Source organism: Schistocerca serialis, chromosome 1 (assembly GCF_023864345.2).
Source record: "Schistocerca serialis cubense isolate TAMUIC-IGC-003099 chromosome 1, iqSchSeri2.2, whole genome shotgun sequence".
Taxonomy (NCBI): domain Eukaryota; kingdom Metazoa; phylum Arthropoda; class Insecta; order Orthoptera; family Acrididae; genus Schistocerca; species Schistocerca serialis.
In genome coordinates, this window is record NC_064638.1 from 341,303,525 (window position 1) to 341,326,151 (window position 22,627).

At 39.1% G+C, this 22,627-nt stretch overlaps 1 protein-coding gene across 1 annotated transcript in view; it reads left to right on the top strand.

The window, feature by feature from the left end:
- Window positions 1-22,627, top strand: part of LOC126470044 (nuclear pore complex protein Nup107) — a 260,292-nt gene that overhangs the window by 128,642 nt on the left and 109,023 nt on the right. Inside the window, exons 4-5 of the mRNA XM_050097545.1 lie at window positions 5,607-5,774; window positions 11,878-12,009. Coding sequence (XP_049953502.1) covers window positions 5,607-5,774; window positions 11,878-12,009 — 300 coding nt within the window. The remainder of the gene's footprint in view (window positions 1-5,606; window positions 5,775-11,877; window positions 12,010-22,627) is intronic.

Consider the following 22,627-nt stretch of genomic DNA (forward strand, 5'->3'; position numbering starts at 1 on the left):
GTTTTCAGCTATTTGAACCCTCACCACCTTGGCTTCATGCAGCAGCCCGTGTTCACCTTGGCCTTCATTCGCTTCCTAAGGACACTACTCCAGCCACCTTGTATCACCGTAAGTTTCATGACCTTTGCACAGAACTTCTCAATAGTACCTTTGTGTATACTGGTGATTCTTGGACTGGCCATGGTGTTGGGTGTGCCTGCACCATTGGCACTGATGATTTTCGGTACCGGCTTCCCCATCACAGCTCAGTATTTACAGCAAAGCTATTTGCTCTGTATCAGGCCACACAGCACATCTGGAGACATGGGCTTTTCAGTTGCAACATCTGCTCTGACTCCCTGTGCCCTTCAGAGCCTCTGTGTGATGTACATTGTCCACCACTTAGTGCAGTGGGTCCAGGAAAGCTGTCACTTGCTCACTCTTGATGGAGCCACTATGATGTTTATGTGGGTTCCTGTTCAAGTCGGTCTAATGGGAAACAAGACCACTGATGCTGCTGCCAAGGCAGCAGTCCTCGTACCTCAGCCCGCTAGTTCTTCCACACCCTCCAATGATCTATGTGTTGCCATGTGTCCGCAGATGGCATCACTTTGGCTTCACCACTGGGGTCCTTCCTTCATGGGAACAAGCTCCAGGGAATTAAGCCTCTCCCAGCAGCTTGGGCGACTTCCTCTCAGCCTTCTCGCTGTGGGGAGATCATGTCAGCTAGGTTGTGTATTGGGAACTGTCTTTTTAGACATTGCCATTTGTTAAGTGGTGCTCCCCAGCACTTTGTGCTCATTGCCCTCAACCTTTGATAGTTCACCATTTCCTGACAGCATACCCTTTTTCTAACTACTTGCATTCTGAGTTATGTTTGCCGTCTAAGTTATCAGCCATGTTAGTGAAGATGCACGGGCTGTGGACCGCGCTTTACTTTTTATCCAACATAGCAATATGGAGGACATGTAATCTTTAGTTCAGAACCTCCATTTCTGTATGGCGTATTTCATGGACCTTTCTCCAGATCCCTGTTTTTAGCTGTCTTTCCTTCTGTCAATTGGGCTTAAAGTGTAGTCTTCCCCCCCCCCCCCCCCCCCCCCTTTGTGTTCTATGGTTCTGTTATGGGTGCCTATGAACCTAGTTGTTTTTGCACTCTAAAACAAAACCATCGGATGAACAATTCTCATGACACTGATTGAGCACTAACACTACGTGGGACACATGCTGCATGGTCAGTTACAGTAACAGCAACCTCGTTAGTAACTTCCATCAGAGCAGGGTGCTTTCCTCTTCCAGGTGCCACAGCAAGCTAACACATGTTTGCAGATTTGAGTGTCATCTTCTTTAAACCATTTAATGAAATCTGGCTTCTCTTCAGACCTTTCAGTTGGTGATACTTTCTCAATGCAGCACTGTAACTTCTGTCGTTCACATAAAACAGTTTCACTAACAGTGCACAGTATCTCCTCAATAGCCATGTGGTTTGCTGAAGTTACATCTTGTCAGCTGACGGTATGGATGTTTACAGTCATACTAACAGTGTACAGCACCAGATTTGCACGTGATGGACAAAATTTGAACTAACTTTTTTTGTACATAAACTGTAATTCCCAAAATGAAGTAACGGTAATGCTGGAGTTGGTTTAATAATGAATAAATAAAGAAATATAAAAAAAAACGCGGATAAGCTACTATGAAAGGCATAGTGAACACATTATTGTTGCCAAGATAGACACGAAGCCCGCGCCTACCACAGTACTGAAAGTTTATATGCCAACTAGCTCTGCAGATGATGAAGAGATTGTAGAAATGTATGATTTGATAAAAGAAATTATTCAGATAGTAAAGGGAGACAGAAATTTAGTTGCCATGGGGGACTGGAATTTGTAGGGAAGGGAAGAGAGGGAAAAGTAATAGGTGAATATGGACTGGGGTAAGGAATGAAAAGGGAAGTCGCCTGATAGAATTCTGCACAGAGCATAACTTAATCATAGCTAACACTTGGTTTAAGATCATGAAAGAAGGTTGTATACATGGAAGAGCCTGGAGACACTGGAATGTTTCAAATACATTATATAATGGCAAGTCAGAGATTTAGGAATCAGATTTTAAATTGTAAGACACTTCCAGGGGCAGATGTGCACTCTGACCACAATTTTTTCGTTATGAGCTGTAGATTAAAACTGAAGAAATTGCAAAAAGGTAGGAATTTAAGGATATGGTACCCGGATAAACTGAAAGAACCATAGGTTGTGGAAAGTTTTAGAGAGAGTATTAGGAAACTATTGACAAGAACAGGGGAAATAAATACAGTAGAAGAAGAATGGGTAGCTTTGAGAGAGGAAATAGTGAAGGCAGCAGAGGATAAAGTAGGTAAAAAGATGAGGGCTAATACAAATCTGTGGGTAACAAGAGACATTGAGTTTAGTTGCTGAAAGGAGAAAGTATAAAAGTGCATTAAATGAAGCAAGTGAAAAGGAATACAAATATCTCAAAAATGAGATCGACAGAAAGTGCAAAAGAGCTAAGCAGGGATGGCTAGAGGACAAATTTAAGGATGTAGGAGCATGTATCACTATGGGTAAGGAAGATGCTACCTACAGGAAAATTGAAGAGACCTTTGGAGAAAACAGAACCACTTGTATGAATATCAAGAGCTCAGACAGAAAACCCATCCTAAGTAAAGAAGGTAAAGCAGAATGGTGGAAGGAGTATATAGAAGGTCCATACAAGGGCGATGTACTTGATTATAAAAATGGAAGATGATGTAGATAAGATGAAATGGGAGATATGATACTGTGTGAAGAATTTGACAGATCACTGAAAGATTTAAGTCAAAAAAATGTCCTGGGAGCAGGCACCATTCCATTAGAACTACTGATAGCCTTGGGAGATCCAACCATGACCAGACTCTTCCATCTAATGCACAAGATGTGTGCGACAGGCGAAATACCTTGAGACTTCAAGAAGAATATAATAATTTCAGTCCCGAAGAAAGCCGGTGTTGACAGGTGTTAAAATTTCCAAAGTATTAGTTTAATAAGTCACGGCTGTAAAATACTACTTGAATTCTTAACAGGCAAATGGAAAAACTGGTAGAAGCCGTCCTTGAGGTAGATCAGTTTGGATTCTGTAGAAATGTTGGTACACACAAGGCAATACTGACGCTAAGACTTATTTTGGAAGTTAGATTAAGGAATATCAAACCTACATTTTTAGCATTTGTAGACTTAGAGGAAGCTGTTGACAATGTTGACTGTAATACTCTCTTTAAAATTCTGAGGGTGGCAGGGGTAAAATACAGGGAGTGAGCTGCTATTTACAATTTGTACAGAAATCAGATGGCCATTATAGAAGTAGATGGGCATGAAAGGGAAGCAGTGGTTGAGGACGAGTGAGACAGTGTTGTAGCCTATCCGCAATGTTATTCAGTCTGTATACTGAGCAAGCAGTAAACGAAACAAAAGAAAAATTTGTAGTAAGAATTAAAATCCATGGAGAAGAAATATAAACCTTGAGGTCTGCTGATGACGTAATTCCGTCGGAGACAGCAAAGGACCTGAAAGAGCAGCTGAATGGAATGGACAGTGTCTTGAAAGGAGGGTATAAGATGAACATCAACAAAAGCAAAACAAGGATAGTAGAATGTAGTCAAATTAAATCGGGTGATGCTGAGGGAATTAGATTAGGAAATGAGACACTTATTTACATGAGTAGATATTTATTTACATGAGTAGTAAATGAGCTTTGCTATTTGGGTAGCAAAATAACTGTTGATGGTTGGAGTAGAGAGGATATAAAATGTAGACTGGCAATGGCATGAAAAGCTTTTGTGAAGAAGAGAAATTTGTTAACATAGAGAAGAGATTCAAGTGTCAGGACGTCTTTCCTGAAATTATTTGTGTGGATTGTAGCCATGTATGGAAGTGAAACATGGACGATAAACAGTTTAGACAAGAAAAGAATAGAAGCTTTCAAAATGTTTTGCTACAGAAGAATGCTGAAGATTAGATGGATAGATCACATAACTAATGAGGAGGTATTGAATAGAATGGGGGAGAAGAGGAATTTGTGATATAATTTGACTAGAAGAAGGGACCGGTTGCTAGGACACATTATGAGACATCAACAGAGGGGAGCGTGGAGGTAAAAATCGTAGAGAGAGGGACCAAGAGATCAATACACTAAGCACATTCAGAAGAATGTAGGTTGCAGTAGGTATTCGGAGATGAAGAGGCTTGCACAGGATAGAGTAGCATGGAAAGCTGCATCAAACCAGTCTCTTTACTGAAGAAGACGATAACAATGATGACGACAATGATGACGATGATGACGACGACGACAACAATAATAATAATACTGGTTCCGCATTAACAGGTTAGCACATCTACAAAGTTTTGCTGCCATATGATAATTAAGCCCATACTGGACCAATGTGAGTAGCTGTACTTTATTTATAACCCTCCATTACATTGTGATCATTTTCGTTTACTAAATTTCAGTAAGTTCTTACTGGCCTCTCAACCAATATGCTGCCTCATTCGTTGTGTTGAAACTTCCGAAGGGTTTTCCTTATTATTGATGAGCCTCTTCTTGCTGAACCTTTTTTTTTTTTTTTTTTTTGTATATTTTCCTTTGAGTTGGGGGGAATAGTCTTTTTCGTGCTTGGATGACAGTTATCACAGATGTCATTTTCATGCAGAAGGGCAGAGAAATAAAAATGATTGTAGAAGATGTGTTGCCAGTCACTGGTAGACTTTATTAGACTTAATTTTGTGTAATGATCCAGAAGAAAAATTGTATTTGTTCAGGGAGTGATGTAGCACAGGGATTAACGCACTGGATGGCATTCAGAAAGAGTGGTACTCAAGTTCATGTCCAATGATCCAGATCTAGATATTCTGAAATGTCTCTCAATCACTTCACATGAATGCCAAGAAGGATCTTCTGAAAAGGTTGTCAATCTTTATTCACTTCCATACCTTATGTATCCTACATTGGCAAGATGTTAGAACTTGATTTTCTTGATTCTCGAATCTAGCTGCATACATTCATTGATAGGGTTGTCATAAAATGAAAACCAGTTCACAATGCTGTTATAATATATTTTGGGGTAGTTGATGAGAATAAAGCAATTTATTTCCTGTCTGGTGGAAAATATGGCTTTGATATTTATTTACATATTATTTAACACTCATAATTACAGCTTGAAGAATTGTGGTTATAAGAATGATTTTGCATGTACGATGTGTATTGCCCTCTCTTCCTTACAGAGTTAGAAAGTTTCTTCTAGTTGTGAATACTATCCATTTACGTATCAGTTCTGCTCTTTCTCTGGTTTTAAGACTGACTAGGAAACCTTGTACCATAGCTTTTTGGCAAAGCGTAGCATTTTTGATGGATACTTTTTCTAAGTTTGTATCAATATGTTGTTGATGGTATTACTTTGAGTGCAACTTGACTGTGGCAGTAGTCTAGCTTGTACACACATACAAAACCACCACTTGGAGTACTATGAAAAATTGAATCACAAACTTGGTTTTAGCTGAACAGATGCCATCAACTAATTAATTTCTTCTGTGATGCAGGATCTCTTATTCTCAGTTAAATTTTCTCATTTTCAGGAGTTGTCATGGCTTACTGCTGAAAGGAATACTTGGCGCCTTGTTTACTGTCTGTACCAGAATCGCTTGAGTTCTCACGAGCGTGAAATGAAAGTCGGACCACCAAGGAAACTTAGTGAGAAAGAAATAGCTGAACAGCTGTTTGAAAATGACCCAGTGATAAGAGAGGTAGTACAAAAAAATTTCAGTAATGAATAATGCATTACACAATCAAAACAAGCCATTTTTGTTTTCCAGCGCACATCATTAACTAGTGATAATATTCTGAAGCTTTAGAGGTTGTAGAACGATTCAGTATGATCCTTGAGAATTAACCTTTTCATTTACTTAATGGTGTCAAACAGCATCGTGAAGTGTCATTTTAACAGTTGTACTAGACATTTCGTCAATTTGAATGAGTTTATTTCTTGTGAATGTATTATGTGGGGAAAAAAAATTCTCTTGTGTTGAAATGCATTAAAGAGACTCACAGCAGTGGTCTCTTAAAACTCCAGTTAAAAATGAGATGATTTTTCTTTCTGTGTAACAGTGTAGTGCGAGTATGTTGCTACACACCCAAGTATAAATTTAAAACACAGTGAGACAAGTCCTACCTGTATCAAAAACAAACCTCAAATAAATTCATATTGAAAGTGTGGTCAGTTATAAGAATTAGAAACAAATGTAGAGAGAAGAGATGCACATACAAATAGGTTGTCTGGGATGACAATTTGTGTGTTTCATATTGCCTCTTCTAGCCACAATGCATTTTTGCAATTGTGGAAAGAGATGGTCTTAGTGATATTTGATGTAATTTTGGGAGATAATGGTCCACATTACTTCCTCTTGTAGTTGTTACTGTTGGTGTTGGTAATACAGACAAGATCACGTTGTTGCAGCTTTTCAGATGATGGTGACAGCAAGGGAAGGTGCCGAATATGTAGGAGAGTATTTTGGATGTTGTGAGAAGTGTGTTTGCAGCCATTGTCCTGCTGGAAAAGCACATAGAGAACGAACTAGATGAAAATTTAGATGTAATCTGTGCTGTTCAACATTCCCTTGACAAATAGCAAAAGTGTTTAACCATTTTAGGATATTAATAGTGTGCTTTTAGGTGTTGTGAGTTGTTTCTCTTTTACGACCAAGATTTTGACTACCAATCCAGCCATCTTCTCAGGTGCTGCAAGTATTGCTGTTATGTGTACTCGCTGTCTATCCGCCAACAAGAATGTAACCTATTGTTGGTCTCACATTGCTATTTATAGCAGAGCTCATTTCCAAATGCCCACCTACACCCTTTGATGTTCTTCTGATTTTTCAGAGCTCGTATTCTGTGAAATGCAGATTTCTTTAAATGTTTTACAATATTACTTTAAAGAGGTTAATTCTTCATTTTCTGCTGGCATGCAAGATGTTATTGATGGCAAATAAGGAAAATAACATATGTAAAATGTTTTATTTCTTGGTAAATCAAACTGTTTGAAAGTCTTTGAATTTTGTGGTTCCACTGAATCATCAAGTTGGGTCAGTGTGGGCATATTTTAATTCTGTATTTATTAATTACTTTTTACAAAATTGTTAAGGCTTTCGTGGCCACTTGTTGACAAACTGCCTATTGGCTTCTGTCTCGGGTTCTTCGGCCGACGTTCATCTAATGATTTTTCTGACGTTTCGCCAGCACGAGTGGCTGGCATTGTCAAAGCTTCACCCTCCATTGCCGGTGGTGAACTGGAGCCGAGCTCGTGGGCACAGACTATATGTACCTGGCGCGCCAACATCCGGCAATGGAGGGTGAAGCTTTGACAATGCCAGCCACTCGTGCTGGCGAAACGTCAGAAAAATCATTAGATGAACGTCAGCCGAAGAACCCGAGACAGAAGCTAATTACTTTTTGTTAGAGCCCTCAATATTTTCTTTATGAATTTTGCTTTAATGAGTTTATTTGTAGTAATTTAGGATGGGTTTTGATAATGTAATGTGTATTTGATGACTGAACGTGCGTTTATTGAGTTGATGCTATATAAATACAATTTTGTCAATTACTTGACTGCAATTTCCTTACAACTCAGCACAGCAGAAATGAAATGTAGACGTATTATTTAACGATAGAAACTGAAGCAAAAGTAGTTGATCTCCTCGGGTACCTGCAAAGTTTTAAACGCTGCTCTGGCAGCTAATTTCTTGCACACTAGTCCTTTGAAAAGCAATGACTCTTGCTGTTTATCATTCTTATTTTACATGGATTCTGGGTCACATTTTAACAAACTGGTGTGGTAAGTTTGTTTTGGAATACATTGCACCCCAAAACTATTGCTATCATTGCATAATTTTAAGTCAATGTCGAGTTATACACATACATCACACATGCAAAATATTTTGTCCTGCTCCTTCAGTGATTAGCATCTTTCGGTTTTTCATTGTCGAAAAGATGGTGTCCTTTGAAAGAGTTGGCTTCACTTGCTGAAAGACTTGAGTCGCTTGGTGCTTGCTGGCTTGTATAGTGGGTGTGATAGAATGTGGTAACTTTCTCTTTAATGTTCAGAGAATTTGTGGCCTTTCATTGTCTTGTAAATGAACATCATCACATGATTTACTGGTGTATTCCATTAAAGTTGTAGTACACATTGATTTTTCCATTAATTAATAAATACTAGGGTTATCTTGGGTCCTTTGTTCAAGATGTTCACCAGAATCACTCTAAAGTGCGTCTCAGGTAACAGAAGCCCATGATATTTCAATGTAGATTTCCTTAAAGACTCTCCCAATAAGAACCTATTTGAGTTAGTAACACTATCATTCAACTTAATTCCCACAGTAAAGTTCCCCACTAGGATAACCACTTGCTCACAAACAGCCATTGATAATATCTTTATAGAAAAGTCAAATGAACAAAATTATATTACAAAACCAATAGTCAATGGCCTCTCAGACCATGACATGCAGTTCCTTCTGTTAAATGTTAATACTGAACAGGATATAAAATCTGTTAAATCTGAGCTCAAGAGGGTAATCAGTAAGCCAAAAATTGATTATTTTAGGACACTCCTCAGAGACATTCACTGGACTGATGTTTACAGTGCTCATGGCATGAATGAAAAATATAACATTTTTGCTAATAAAGTGCTTACCTTATTTGAACACTGCTTTCCCCCAAAACTTACCAAGGTTAGAGCAAAGTCTACAAAGAAGCCATGGATTACTCGAGGAATAGGGGTATCTTGTAAAACAAAAAGAAAACTGTATCTGTCAATCCGAAACATTTCCAATGTTGATGCTATAGCACATTATAAGAAATACTGCAAAATATTAAAGACTGTAATACGGATGTCAAAGCAAATATATTACAAGGAAAAGATAGTCATATCAGATAACAAAATAAAGACAATATGGGATATAGTGAAGGAGGAGACCGGTAGAACCAGACATGAAGAGGAGCAAATAGCATTAAGAGTAAATGATGCATTGGTGACAGATGTGTATAGTGTTGCAGAACTTTTTAACAAACATTTTATAACTGTTACTGAAAAGATGGGGTTGTCAGGTTCGGTAGATGCTGCTATGGATTACCTTAGACCAGACATTTCAAGTAACTTCCATAAGATGAATTTGACCCTCACTACCCCAACAGAAATAATGTCCATCATAAAATCTTTAAAATCAAAAACATCTAGTGGGTATGATGAAATATCAACAAAGTTAATTAAAGAATGTGATTCTGAGCTAAGTAACATATTAAGCTATCTGTGTAACCAGTCGTTTATCAGTGGAATATTTCCCGAATGGCTGAAATATGCTGAAGTTAAGCCACTGTTTAAGAAGGGAGATAAAGAAATAGCATCAAATTTCCGTCCAATTTCACTGTTGCCAGCATTCTCAAAAATTTTCGAAAAAGTAATGTACAGTCGTCTTTATAACCATCTTATCTCAAATAACATACTGTCAAAGTCACAGTTTGGATTTCTAAAAGGTTCTGATATTGAGAAGGCTATCTACACTTACAGTGAAAATGTACTTAATTCATTAGACAAAAAATTGCAGGCAACTGGTATATTTTGTGATCTGTCAAAGGCATTTGACTGTGTAAATCACAATATCCTTTTAAGTAAACTAGAATATTATAGTGTAACAGGAAATGCTGCAAAATGGTTCAAATCTTATATCTCTGGCAGGAAACAAAGGGTGTTATTAGGAAAGAGACATGTATCAAGCTATCAGGCATCATCCAACTGGGAACTAATTACATGTGGGGTCCCACAAGGTTCCATTTTGGGGCCCTTACTTTTTCTTGTGTATATCAATGACCTTTCATCAGTAACATTACCAGATGCCAAGTTTGTTTTGTTTGCTGATGATACAAACATTGCAATAAATGGCAAATCAAGTGTAGTCTTAGAAAGATCAGCCAATAAAATATTTGTAGACATTAATCACTGGTTCCTAGCCAATTCTTTGTCACTAAACTTTGAAAAAACACACTACATGCAGTTCAGAACTTGTAAGGGGTGTCCCAAGAGTATATGTCTAACATATGATGACAAGAAGATAGAAGAAGTGGACGGTGTTAAATTCTTGGGATTACAGCTTGATAATAAATTCAACTGGGAGGAGCACACCACAGAACTGCTGAAGCGTCTTAACAAATCTCTGTTTGCAATGCGAATTTTGTCAGACATAGGGGATATAAAAATGAAAAAGCTGGCATACTATGCTTACTTTCATTCCATAATGTCATATGGGATTATTTTCTGGGGTAATTCATCAAGCCAAGCTAAAGTTTTCCGGGCACAAAAACGTGCAGTAAGAATTATATGTGGTGTGAACTCAAGAACATCCTGCAGAAGCCTGTTTAGGGAACTAGGGATACTAACTACAGCTTCCCAATATATTTATTCCTTAATGAAATTTGTCATTAAAAATATATCACTTTTTCAAACCAACAGCTCAATTCATGGAATCAATACTAGAAATAAGAATAATCTTCACAAGGATTTAAAGTCACTTAGTCTTGTACAAAAAGGTGTGCATTATTCAGGAACACACATTTTCAATAACTTGCCAGCAGCCATAAAAAGCTTAACAACCAATGAAATTCAGTTTAAGAGAAGCCTAAAGGATTTATTGGTGGCCAACTCCTTCTACTCCATTGATGAATTTCTGAGGAAAACCAACTGATTTGTATATAAGTACAACATAACTTCTGCACAATTTCAGTGCAGTAATGTGTTCACTGAAAATTTGTGTGTGTGTGTGTGTGTGTGTGTGTAAGTATAATCTAACTTCTGCACCATTTCAGTGCAGTAATGTGTTCATTGTAAATAAGTATTACAGTAGTTGTATTACATGTTTCTTACCTTATAAATAAATATAAAACTTTTTTATTTTAAATTCAGTGCAATAGTATTTGTAAAATGACTCTTAGTGTTCATTAAAAAATGACGATCATTCCACTTGGGACCTGTGGAATGGTACATTAGCTTATTTGTTTTAGTTTAAATATTTGTCATGTATTGTTGTTTTTCTGACATGTTCCACATCCTGGAGGACCTCCTCACTACGGATCAATTGGAATGAAAGTAAATCTAATCTAATCTAATCTAAACTAAGAACACCGTTTTGAGTTTTCTCTGTCTTGACAAATTTTTGCTTCAGGGAAGTAAATAGAGATCTCATTACTTACCACAAAACTCAACAATTACTTTCCTGATTTCACCGTACAACATTGGAAGAGATGTGCAGCTATTGTTTTCTGTAAATATTTTCAGGTTTTGACCAAGATTGTGGTTAACTCAGGTGTAAAATATTTGTTATACTTTCTTTACCATTTTACAAGAAGCATAATTCATGTATTTTTAACTTGCACCATCACTAATAGTATTACAGACATATTGGGTGTGATGAGAGTTACTACACTGTGTAGAAACACACTCCAGCGTGCATAATTAGGTCATCATTATATGCTGTGTACACCACCTATCAATCCCTACATACATTGATTCAGTCCACAAACATTCTGCAAGTGTTCTTGAAAGTGAGCGATTGTTACACTCTTCACAATTCAGAATTCTATCACCAAATACTGTTTCAATCACATTCATCAGGTATTTCATTAACCACGAAATTCTGGCCCTTTGTGAACTGAGAAAAAGGTTGACTGAAATCATGGGATGTAAAAGAGTGCTCAAAGAAAAGTGTAAAATAAAATGTATATGATGGGGGGAGAGGGGGGGGGGGCATTATTTTCTGACAGTTTTTAATGTATTTTGAACTAATTAATTTTAATTTGTGTTTAAAGTATCAACTTGTGGTGGACTGGCTGGAACAGAATGCAGCAGATGATAATGTAGAAGACAGAAACAAAGCTGTCATGATACATTACTTCACAGACAAGACAGTGAACTGGGAAAATACTATTCACTGCTTACAGGTAACATCAGGCATAATTCATTGATAAAGACTAATCTGAATTTTAATATTTTCTCTCTTTCCTTCCGTGTATGTTTCATGTTTATTGATTACTAAGTTTCTTTCTCTGTTGCTGTCACAGCAGGTTTAAGGATCATTGTCTAAATTTTATTCTTAATTCAGTGTAAATAGATTGTGTTAATACAACAACAAAAATAATCAATTTTTAACAATATAATGTTACTGCGCAGATAAATCTACTAAGTGGCGGCAGGGGGACATACATAAAAAAAGATTTTACTTATGCAAGCTTTTGGAGATAATGACTCATTCTTTTTGGCAGAAGAATTGAAGGGGAAGGAAGAGGAATGAAGGAAAAGGACTTTGAGTGGTTTAGGAAAAGTCACACAGAACCCCAGGTCAGGAATGACGGACAGACGGAATGAGAACGAAAGATTGATTCTTCTTTTTTAGACCGATTCTTTCCTCCTCGTCCTGCCTGGTAAGTCTTCCCTGACCTGAGATTCTGGGTGACTTTTCCGTATTCTATCCCTTTTCCTAAACCTCTCCAGTCCTTTTCCTTCACTCCTATACTCCTATTCCTTCCTCTTCAAACTTTGTGCTAGAAGAAGGAACCACTGGCTCTGAAAGCTTGCATATGTAAAACCTCTTTTTATATATGCATTTCCTGCCACCATTTTATGAGCAGATTTTTCTCTCTCCTTACTTTATAAATAGATTGTGTGATATATTGATAGTGTACTAATCCATCGAAACAATTTATAGGACAGGTGACTGTATATCAACTGTATTTTGAGTTTTTGTGACTATTGAAATGTGCTAACATTCCTGCCAGTGTCACAATCACTGACAAAAGGCAATAAAATGGGGTTCAGAACTAAGAAAATGTTCTTGATGAAAATTTGTATTTACCCCAAATACATGTCAACTGTGTGAAGTTGATAAAATTTCCAGTGATGAGTTCATGGAAGTGGTGGGTGTTTGCTTCGGATACAAGTCCTCTGTGATTGAAATTGTTACTTGTCTTCTGTGTCTCACCGCAACACTTTCCAGTTAACTATCAGCCCTAAAATAATTTCGGACAGAGAATAGCAGTATTTGTGATATCCTATTGCTTTATATCTCATTCTAACAGGTTCTTACGTACCTAGCCAGGTCATACTTATGTACACAGATAAAATTGTGCTCAGCCTAACAACTAAAGGATGTTTACAGGGCAGTATTTTGGAACATAGCCATAGAGTGCCTATTACAAAATATGACAGTGGCACGACCAACAACCCGCTAGGTGACTTAAGCAGATGATTGTAGCTGGGAGATCCAGGACAGAGACCAGACAGGCAAGAATTACAAGAGAAGAACTGCACAAATGGCATTTCATAGAGTATGTGAAAAGTTGTTGCCCATAAAATAATTCACAAGTGAAGTGGATGACTTTAAATTACAGGAAACCCTTACAATCAAGACTGTGCAAGAGAACATACGAAGAGTACTCACATTTCGATATTTAGGCATCATGTTTAGTGAAAAAAACAAATTCCTAGTTTATCAATAAATTTTCTCAATTTACAAAACATGTCACTTAAAATAAAACACTCCAGCTTTCAGTAGCTGTCTCCTACATAGTCATCAGGTGTTCAGTTACTGACTGCCAGGGCTGACATGGTGTTCTAGTTATACAGGGTGATTCAAAAAGAATACCACAACTTTAAAAATGTGTATTTAATGAAAGAAACATAATATACCCTTCTGTTATACATCATTACAAAGAGTATTTAAAAAGGTTTTTTTTTCACTCAAAAAAAAGTTCAGAGATGTTCAATATGGCCCCCTCCAGACACACGAGCAGTATCAACCCGATACTCCAACTCGTTCCTCACTCTCTGTAGCATATCAGGTGTAACAGTTTGGATAGCTGCTGTTATTTCTCGTTTCAAATCATCAATGGTGGCTGGGAGAGGTGGCTGAAACACCATATCCTTAACATACCCCCATAAGAAAAAATCGCAGGGGGTAAGATCAGGGCTTCTTGGAGGCCAGTGATGACGTGCTCTGTCACGGGCTGCCTGGCGGCTGATCCATCGCCTCTGGTAGTTGACGTTCAGGTAGTTACGGACAGATAAATGCCAATGTGGTGACGCTCCATCCTGCTGAAATATGAATTGTTGTGCTTCTTGTTCGAGCTGAGGGAACAGCCAATTCTCTAACATCTCCAGATACTGTAGTCCAGTTACAGTAGCACCTTCGAAGAAAAAGGGACCAAAAACTTTATTGGCTGAAATGGTGAACAAATGTACAACTAAATGAAACTTTATAGCTCCCTTAATTCGCCGACAGATAGTGCTTAGCTCTGCCTTTTGTCGTTGCAGAGTTTTAAATTCCTAAAGTTGTGGTATTCTTTTTGAATCACCCTGTATAGCTGCTATGTCAGCATTTGGAACATTCCAGAGGAGCCGAAGTGAGTCATGTGTGGAGGGCAAGTTGGGTGGCTCATAGATGCTCTAACCTTCCATGGAACTGAGTGACATCAGGTGACGCAAGGTGCCATCACCACATTTGAAACAATTTCTTCCGCATCCCTACAATCATCAAGCCTCTGTCTTTGCTTTAGCTCAGTGTTCAAAGCTCCTGCCTCCATGCTCTACTAAGTATACACCTCTGGTCTCTCTTAAAAACGGTGCTATTTATACTGATTTTGGCCACTTATTTTGTAGCAGAATCCCAATATGATTATGTATGAGCAAAAACTATCATCATTTTAAACAGTACATTGTGTTATTTTTCTTGGAGATTTTCAGACACGGCTGACTTCTCAAGTTCGCATTGTTTATTATGTTGTGAGTGCTCTGCACAATGCTCATCAGCAAGCAACAGTGTGAATAGTTTGTCTTGAGCAAATGCTACTCCATTCAGAAGGGACACTATACATGCCATGAGCTTAAAGACCTATGTTATCTGTAACCAGGAGTAACAACATACCTCGCATCTTGGAGGTGGGACAGAACACTGGTCTCAGGCCACTTCTCTTCAACAAGCATCCTCTCATGCTAGTCAATGCATCGCAGTATGGAAGGAGTGCAGCCAGAATGGCCACTTCCACTTCACAAGTACATGAAAGCTTCGCAATTTCTCCTTTGCTGTAACCATTTTCCCCAAACACTCACTTCAATGCCGAAATGCAGACTCTAGATGGTAGTCAAAAAATAATCTTTACCCTGTGTGCCAGAATGTTCAGGGCTTCTTTCTTGTGTACAGGATGGTGAAAACTGTTGGTGTGAAAGTACCAGTCAGTGTGCACAGATGTCTGTCGCACTGAATGACCAAGCTGGCCTCCTGCCTTCCGCTCAGCTGAAACACCCAAGAAAAGTGTTCATCCCAACATTAAATTTACTGTCAAGATGGAGAACAATAGTGAGCTTCTGTTCTTGGAAGTAGTATATTTACATAGGACAATCTATTTGCACTGTTCGTGAGTGTTGTGCAGAGCACTCAACACATTAAACAAATGGAATTAGAAAACAGACACAAAATATAATTTGGAAAGGTGACAGTTTTCGTTCATTTATCATCATATTGGGATTCTGTTACAAAAGAAATGGCCAAAATTAGTATGAACAGCACCATTTTTAAGAGAGATCAAGGGTGCACACTTAGTAGGACAAGAGGTGGTGGCTTTGAGCGTCGAGTGAAAGCAAAGACAAAGACTTGATGATAGTAGGGAGGCGGGAGCAGCAGTTTCAAATGTGGTGCTTTTGCCACCTGACGTCCCTCGGTCTCGTGGTGGCATGGAGCTGCCACGAGCTGCTGAACTTGATTTTCACACATGCATCCTTTTGGGCCCCCACTGGAAGGTTCCAGATGCTGTTGTTGCATCTATATAAGCAGAACATCGTGCCAGCTCTGATGACAATGACGACAGAGATGGCTGTTTAAATTCACGCAGCTGGTAAAACAATATGATATTTTTTAAGCATGCCATTGTCAGACACCCAGTGGATTCAGAGTTTGTTATAAATGCCAGCAGCTAAACTGTGGACATAGTGCAGGAAATAGTCCAAAATAGACTGAAAGTGCCATTGAAGGTGAACAGAATATATCACAAATACACCTATCTGTCTTTGTGGCACACAGAGAAGGTGCCTGTGCTCACAGACTGGTGCTGGTAAGGGCAGTTGTTCTGTGCACAGGGAGGAGTATTGCTTCGAGCTACAGAGGCTTACTGAATACCACCAGAGAGACTCTTGTTGTTACTGTAAGATATGACCCTAGGTTAAGAGTAGTGGTGTCATGGCTTTGCTGTTAACTAATTAGAATGAGAAGTAATGAGAGGGGAGGCAAGAAGCATGTAAAGAGACTTGTTCCCAACATTGAGTAAATATTGCTGATTGGGAATGTTTATCCATCTCAGGATACAGTCCACTTTTAGATATGATCAGACACCATGTCTTAACATACAGAACAAGGCGTAAGAAGCAAAAGAGAGGTGTATGTAACTGGGACAACTTGGAGCCACAGAACATATAATCATGAAGTATGCAATGCATGGCCATGTGACAGAGGATGAGCAGTACCTGTTGAGAGACAAAAGTATACACAATATATTCGAGGATAGAATATTGTACAATGTGATGAACACTGTATCTCAGAAAGTGCCATTACATGAGTTGTCATTGTTTCTATCAGAGACCCAGAGCAGTATGAGAGGTGAAATGAAGAGGACAGTACAGGAAGAGAGAAAAAATTTAAACTCCACATTGATGTTCCCTAAAAGTAGCGACTATCAAGTATATTGAATACTGCAAAATAAAAATTAAGACAATTAAACAATGTTCATGTTTGATAGGAATCAGTTGAGGTATATGACAAGTGTGGATAAATTGAGAATTTTTTTTAGTCTAATAATTCTTACATGTCTCAAGAAGCATCTTGACATCAAAAGTCTGTAAATTGTTAAATTAATTATCTCTCTAGCTTTAGATGAAGATCTAGCATCATGTGAAGGAAGCATTGCATAGGGGATTAGGAGAAGATTGTGCTCATGAAGGTTTGTTCCAGGTTTAAACATCCACTTAGGTAATATTTAGTTCAAAAAATTGTGTGTTTATAATTGCAATACAAAAGTAACCCTCCAATCACAGATGATTTTCAGATTTTTCTGTCTAAAATTGTGGAACTGTATTATTCTGAAATTAGAATAGTAACAAGAATTGTAGTAAAGGACTGTAACAATAAAACTTAGAATTGAAATTAAAAGTGACTTTTAATTGATGTTTAATATGCATGATGTGGAAAATGCTAAAATCATGTTCGATGTTACAAACACAGGAGAAACTTATCGATAATTTTTCTGAGTGCTTGGAACATCATGGACTGCTGGAAAAGTGACCCTTGTTGTGACTTTGTGTACCACAGCGGCAGACACATGGGCGCCGACACTGGTGTGTCCAGCAACGACACTGAACACAAGTGTGTCCGCACTTCGTCTTTTCAGATGAGTCCTGATTTTTATCTGCAACATAGCAATGGATGTATATTTGATTTGGCTGCTCTGAGAATCATCATTTTGAGATTATGGTTCGCAGCTTGTGGTCTAGTGGCTGTTGTTGCTACTTTTGGATCACAGGGTCTCGGGTTTGATTCCCACCCGGGTGGGGGATTTTCTCCACTCAGGCCTGGGTGTTCATGTTGTCCTCATCATCATTCGGAAAATGGCGAGGTTGGGAACACACACAGGCACTGATGACCTCAATGCCGAGTGCCACCAGATTGTTTTTGTCATTGTCATCTTGAAGTGAGGTAAAATAAACAATCTCTTAAAAATGGTTACAACAATTCTGACATGAGAAAGTATATGAGTAAACTTTTGGGTGAGACTTGAGAATGAGCAAAATGCAACTCCCAGTGTCTAGAACAACATGTAAAAGTTTGCATGGGAAAAAAGTGATCCCGGTGTACAAGTAATCCTTTAGTTATATCCAGTGTGATAAGTGTGTGCCCCGTGGAATCATACAAAAAGAACTAAATGCGCATGTGTGTCTCACCTGCAGATGGCAGTTTAATGTACGGAACATTAAATTTATAAAGTAAATGCAAGGTAGGAAAAAAAAGAACTGGATTAATCCTCAATTTTAGTATTGTAGACTGTTTAAAGGGATTATTAGATGAATGTTGTTAATGATAATTATAAAACCAGTGGCAGACAAAATGCAGTCAAAAAAATTAAGCGGTGGGTGTATATATCTGGTTGGCTGATATCAGCACACATGAAAGGTCAGAAAGGTTTAGTAATAGTTTGTTCGAAATTATATGTGGGATTAATGAAACTCAAAGAATAAATTGGCACTGTGTTATGCTAGAATTATACATCATACATCTACATATACAGCTATAGACTGAAAACCACTGTGAAATGTATGGCAGGGTTATGTCCCATTGTACCAGTTTTTAGGGTTCCTTCTCACGTATGGAGTGTGGGAAGAATGATCGTCCGAATGCCTTTGTGTGTGCAGTAATAATTCTAATCTTATCCTCATGCGCCATATGTGGTAATGTGTGAGGGGTTGTAGTATATTCCTAGAGTCATTATTTAAAGTCGGTTCTGGAAACTTTGTTAATATACTTTCTCGGTATAGTGTACATCTAAGAGTCTTCAAGTTCAGTTTCTTGAGTATCTCTATGGCTCTGTCCCATTGATGGAACAAATATTTGATCATTTGTGCTTCCCGTCTCTATATGTCTTCAGTATCCTCTGTTAGTCCTATTTGCAATGGACCCTACACACTAGAGTTATATTCTAGAACTGGTTGCATGAGTGATTTGTAAGGAGTACCCTGTGTAAACTGATTGCAGTTCACCAGTATGTACTAACAAACTGAAGCGTACCACCTGCTTTACCTACAAAGGATACTATGTGATCATTCCATTTCATATTCCTAGAAATTGCTAGACCCTGGTGTTTCTATGAGTTGACCAATTCAAACAGTGACTCATTGATATTATAGGCGTACGATACAACATTTTTTTCGTTTTGTGAAGTGCACAGTTTTACATTTCTGAACATTTAAAGCAAGTTGCAATTCTTTGCACTACTTTGAAGGTTAACAAGATCTGACTGGACATTTATATACCTTTTTTTAGATAGTACTTCATTATAGATAACTGTATCATCTGCAAAAAGTCTGAGGTTACTATTAATATTGTGTGTAGGGTCATTAATAAACAACATGAACAGAAAGCGCTCCAACAAACTTCCCCCGGCCACACCTGAAGTAACTTCTACATCTGATGATGTCCATCCATCCAAGATAACATGCTGTGTCCTCCCTGCCAAAAAGTCCTCAATCCAATCACAAATTTCAGTTGGTAACCCGTATGATCATACTTCTGACAATAAGCATAAGTGTGGTATTGGATCAAATGCTTTTAGAAAATCGAGAAATACTGCATCTACCTGACTGCCTTGATCCAAAGCTTCCAGTTTGTCATTTGAGAAAAGTGCAAATTGGATTCCACATGATTGATGTTTTCAGAATCCATGTCGGTTGGTTTGAGAAGGTCATTCTGTTCAGGATACCTCATTATGTTTGAGAATATGTTCTAAGCTTCAACAACAAGTTGATGTCAAGAATACTGGGTGGCAGTTCTGTGGATCCCTTGCTACTACCTTTCATGTAGACAGGTGTGACCTATGCTTTTTTGCAACAACTGGGAACAGTCTTTTGTTTGAGAGAGATACAATAGATTATAGTTAAAAGAGGGGTTAACTCAGCTGCAAATTTAGTATAGAATGTGACAGGGATTCCATGAGGCTCTGGAACTTTGTTCAGTTTTAATGATTTCACCTGTTTCTAAACATGCTGACACTCCCTGAAGGGGGCTCATCACTCTGTGGCAGGTTTGTGCTTGACTACCATGGGGTCCCAGCCTTTGCATGCATCTTTTCTCTTCCATGTTGCTTGCCTATCCCTCCCTTGGAGAACAAGTCTGGGATGTTTTGGAAATGTGTTCTGCATATTCAGTTGCTGGTATCAGAACAGTCTCTCCACTGCCTTCCGTTCCTTCTCCTGAAAGGATAGAAGGAATACTCCCACGAAGACTTCTTACGTTCCTCCAGCCAACAAGCATCTCGGCATTCCTCTGCCAACTGAAAAGGCTCCAAGAAGTCAAACAAAGGGAAGTGGTCTTCTCACACACCACCAACTGTTTTTCTGCCCTGGACTCTGCAGACCGGCAGAATGAGAATGTCAACGCCTCTGCAGACACCAAGGAGCAGAATCATCCTGCCTCTGTGGACTGTAGCAGTGAGGCTTCGAACACTGGCACTCGGCAGCTTCCGAGGTGACACCCCTTCATTTTTTTGTACACTGTGACTCTCCTCCAAGGGAATGTTTGCAGCCTTCAGTTCAGCAAAGAGGACCTACGGCTGCTCTTAGAATTGCAGTGTCCACCTGTACTCTGCCTCCAGGAAACAGAATTGTGTCCTCACGACTGCTTTGATCTCTCTCGTTTCTTCCAGGTTTGCTTTGACCTTCCCTCTGTGGACAGCATTCTGTCTCATTGGGGGAGTCGTGCTGCTCATCAGGGATGATATTCATAGTCAACTCATCTCCCTGACTATCCTGCTCCAAGCTGTTGCAGTCCGCATTTTTCTTCCTCGCTTGATCTTTTCCCTTTGTACCATTTACAGCCCTCTGTCATTCAGTGTCACCAGGACAGACTTCCTCCTGCTTATGGAGCAACTCCCCCACCCTTTTCTGCTGCTTGGTGACTTCAGTGCGCACCATGTTCTTTGACATTCTCAAAGAACCTGTCCAAGTGGAGCCCTCTTGGCTGACCTCAATCAACCTAATGTCATCTGCCTTAGCATGGGAGCACCCACATTGGTTTCACACCTATTCGCATTTGGACCCCTGCTTCCTCAGTGTCTGGCTCACCCGTTATTTTGAGTGGTCCATTCACTCTGACATGTACTCAAGCGACCATTTTCCGTGTGTCAGCTGACTCCTACATCCGACCTCTGTGGAAAAAAATGGCACTTCCTAAAGCTGTCTAGAGGCTTCACTCCTCCCTGGCGACCTTGGATGAACGTCATTTCTCCAGTTGCAATGACCAGTTGGAAGCTGACCGGACTGATCGTGTTGTTGGATGTGCCTTCGTCATTGACACCGATGTTTTTTGGTATCGGCTTCTGGAACACTGCTCAGTATTTACAGCAGAGCTCTTTGCCCTGTATCAGGCCACACAATACATCCCGTGACACAGGCTTTTTAATTGCATCATCTGCTTCGACACTCTGTGCCCTTCAAAGCCTCTGTGTGCTGTACACCGTCCATCCCTTAGTGCAACAGCTCCAGGAAAGCTGTCACTTGCTCACTCTTGATGGAGCCACTGTGATGTGTCCAGGAACCCAGTCTGGCAGGAAATACCACTGACACTGCTGCGAAGGCTGCTGTCCTCATACCTCAGTCCACTAGTTCTTACATTCCCTCCGATTATCTGTGTGCTGCCGTCTGTCAGCAGGTGGTGTCACTTTTGACATCACCACTGGTCTTCCCTTATGGGAACAAGACTTGTTTTATTAAGCCTCTCCCAGCAGCTTCAACAACTTCCTCTCGGTCTCCTCGCCATGAGGAGATCATTTTATTAACTACATTGCATATTGTGCACTGTGTTTTTAGCCATTACCATTTGTTAAGTGATGCTTCCCTACCACTTTGTGCTCATTGCCCTCAACCTTTGACGTTTCACCATTTTCTGACAAAGTCCTTTTTTAACCACTTGCATTCTCATTTGTGTTTGCCATCTGAGTTATTAACTGTTTAAGCGAACGGCACGTGGACTGCCGACCGCATTGTACTTTTTATGCGTCATTGCAGTACGACAAAGAACATTTAATCTTTTTATCGATGGTATATTTTATGGACCCCTCTCCACATCCCTGTTTATAGCTGTCTGCCCTTTCATTGACTGCGATTAGTGTGCAGTCATTTTTAACTCCTCTCTTTGTCTTTGTTTTCTGCTGTTCTGACATGGGTGGATATTTGAACATGGAGTTGAGCATTTTGGCTTTTGCTTTGATACCCTCATTATCAGTTCCTCTCTCGTTCACTTGGTTACTGTACATTAACTTTGGTGCCACTAACAGTCTTTAGAAAGAACCAGAAATTCTTTGGCTTTTTTGAAATACTGTTTGACAATATTCTGCTAAGGTAGTCACTGAAGGTGTCGTGCGTTGTTCTCTTCAAAGTCACAGGTTTCATTCAGCATCTATCTTATAGCCCAACACTTTCTTTTACACCTACTATGCAGTAATCTCTGTTTCTTTAGAAGCTACTTTACAGTGACTGTATACCATGGAGGTTCTCTCAGATTGTGAACTGTCCTACTGGTTACATATCTATCCAGTACACGGTCAACTATTTCTTTTGAACTTGAACAATGTAGGAAAAGATGGATTACTACTTACCATACAGAGAACACATTACGTTGCAGGCTCGCACAAGTAGACACTTATATAAAGCTTTCAGTCAGAGCCTTCATCAGAAAAAGAGAAACGCACACCATTCATACATATTAGCAAGCATGCCTCATGCACACATGACCACCATCTGACAACTCAG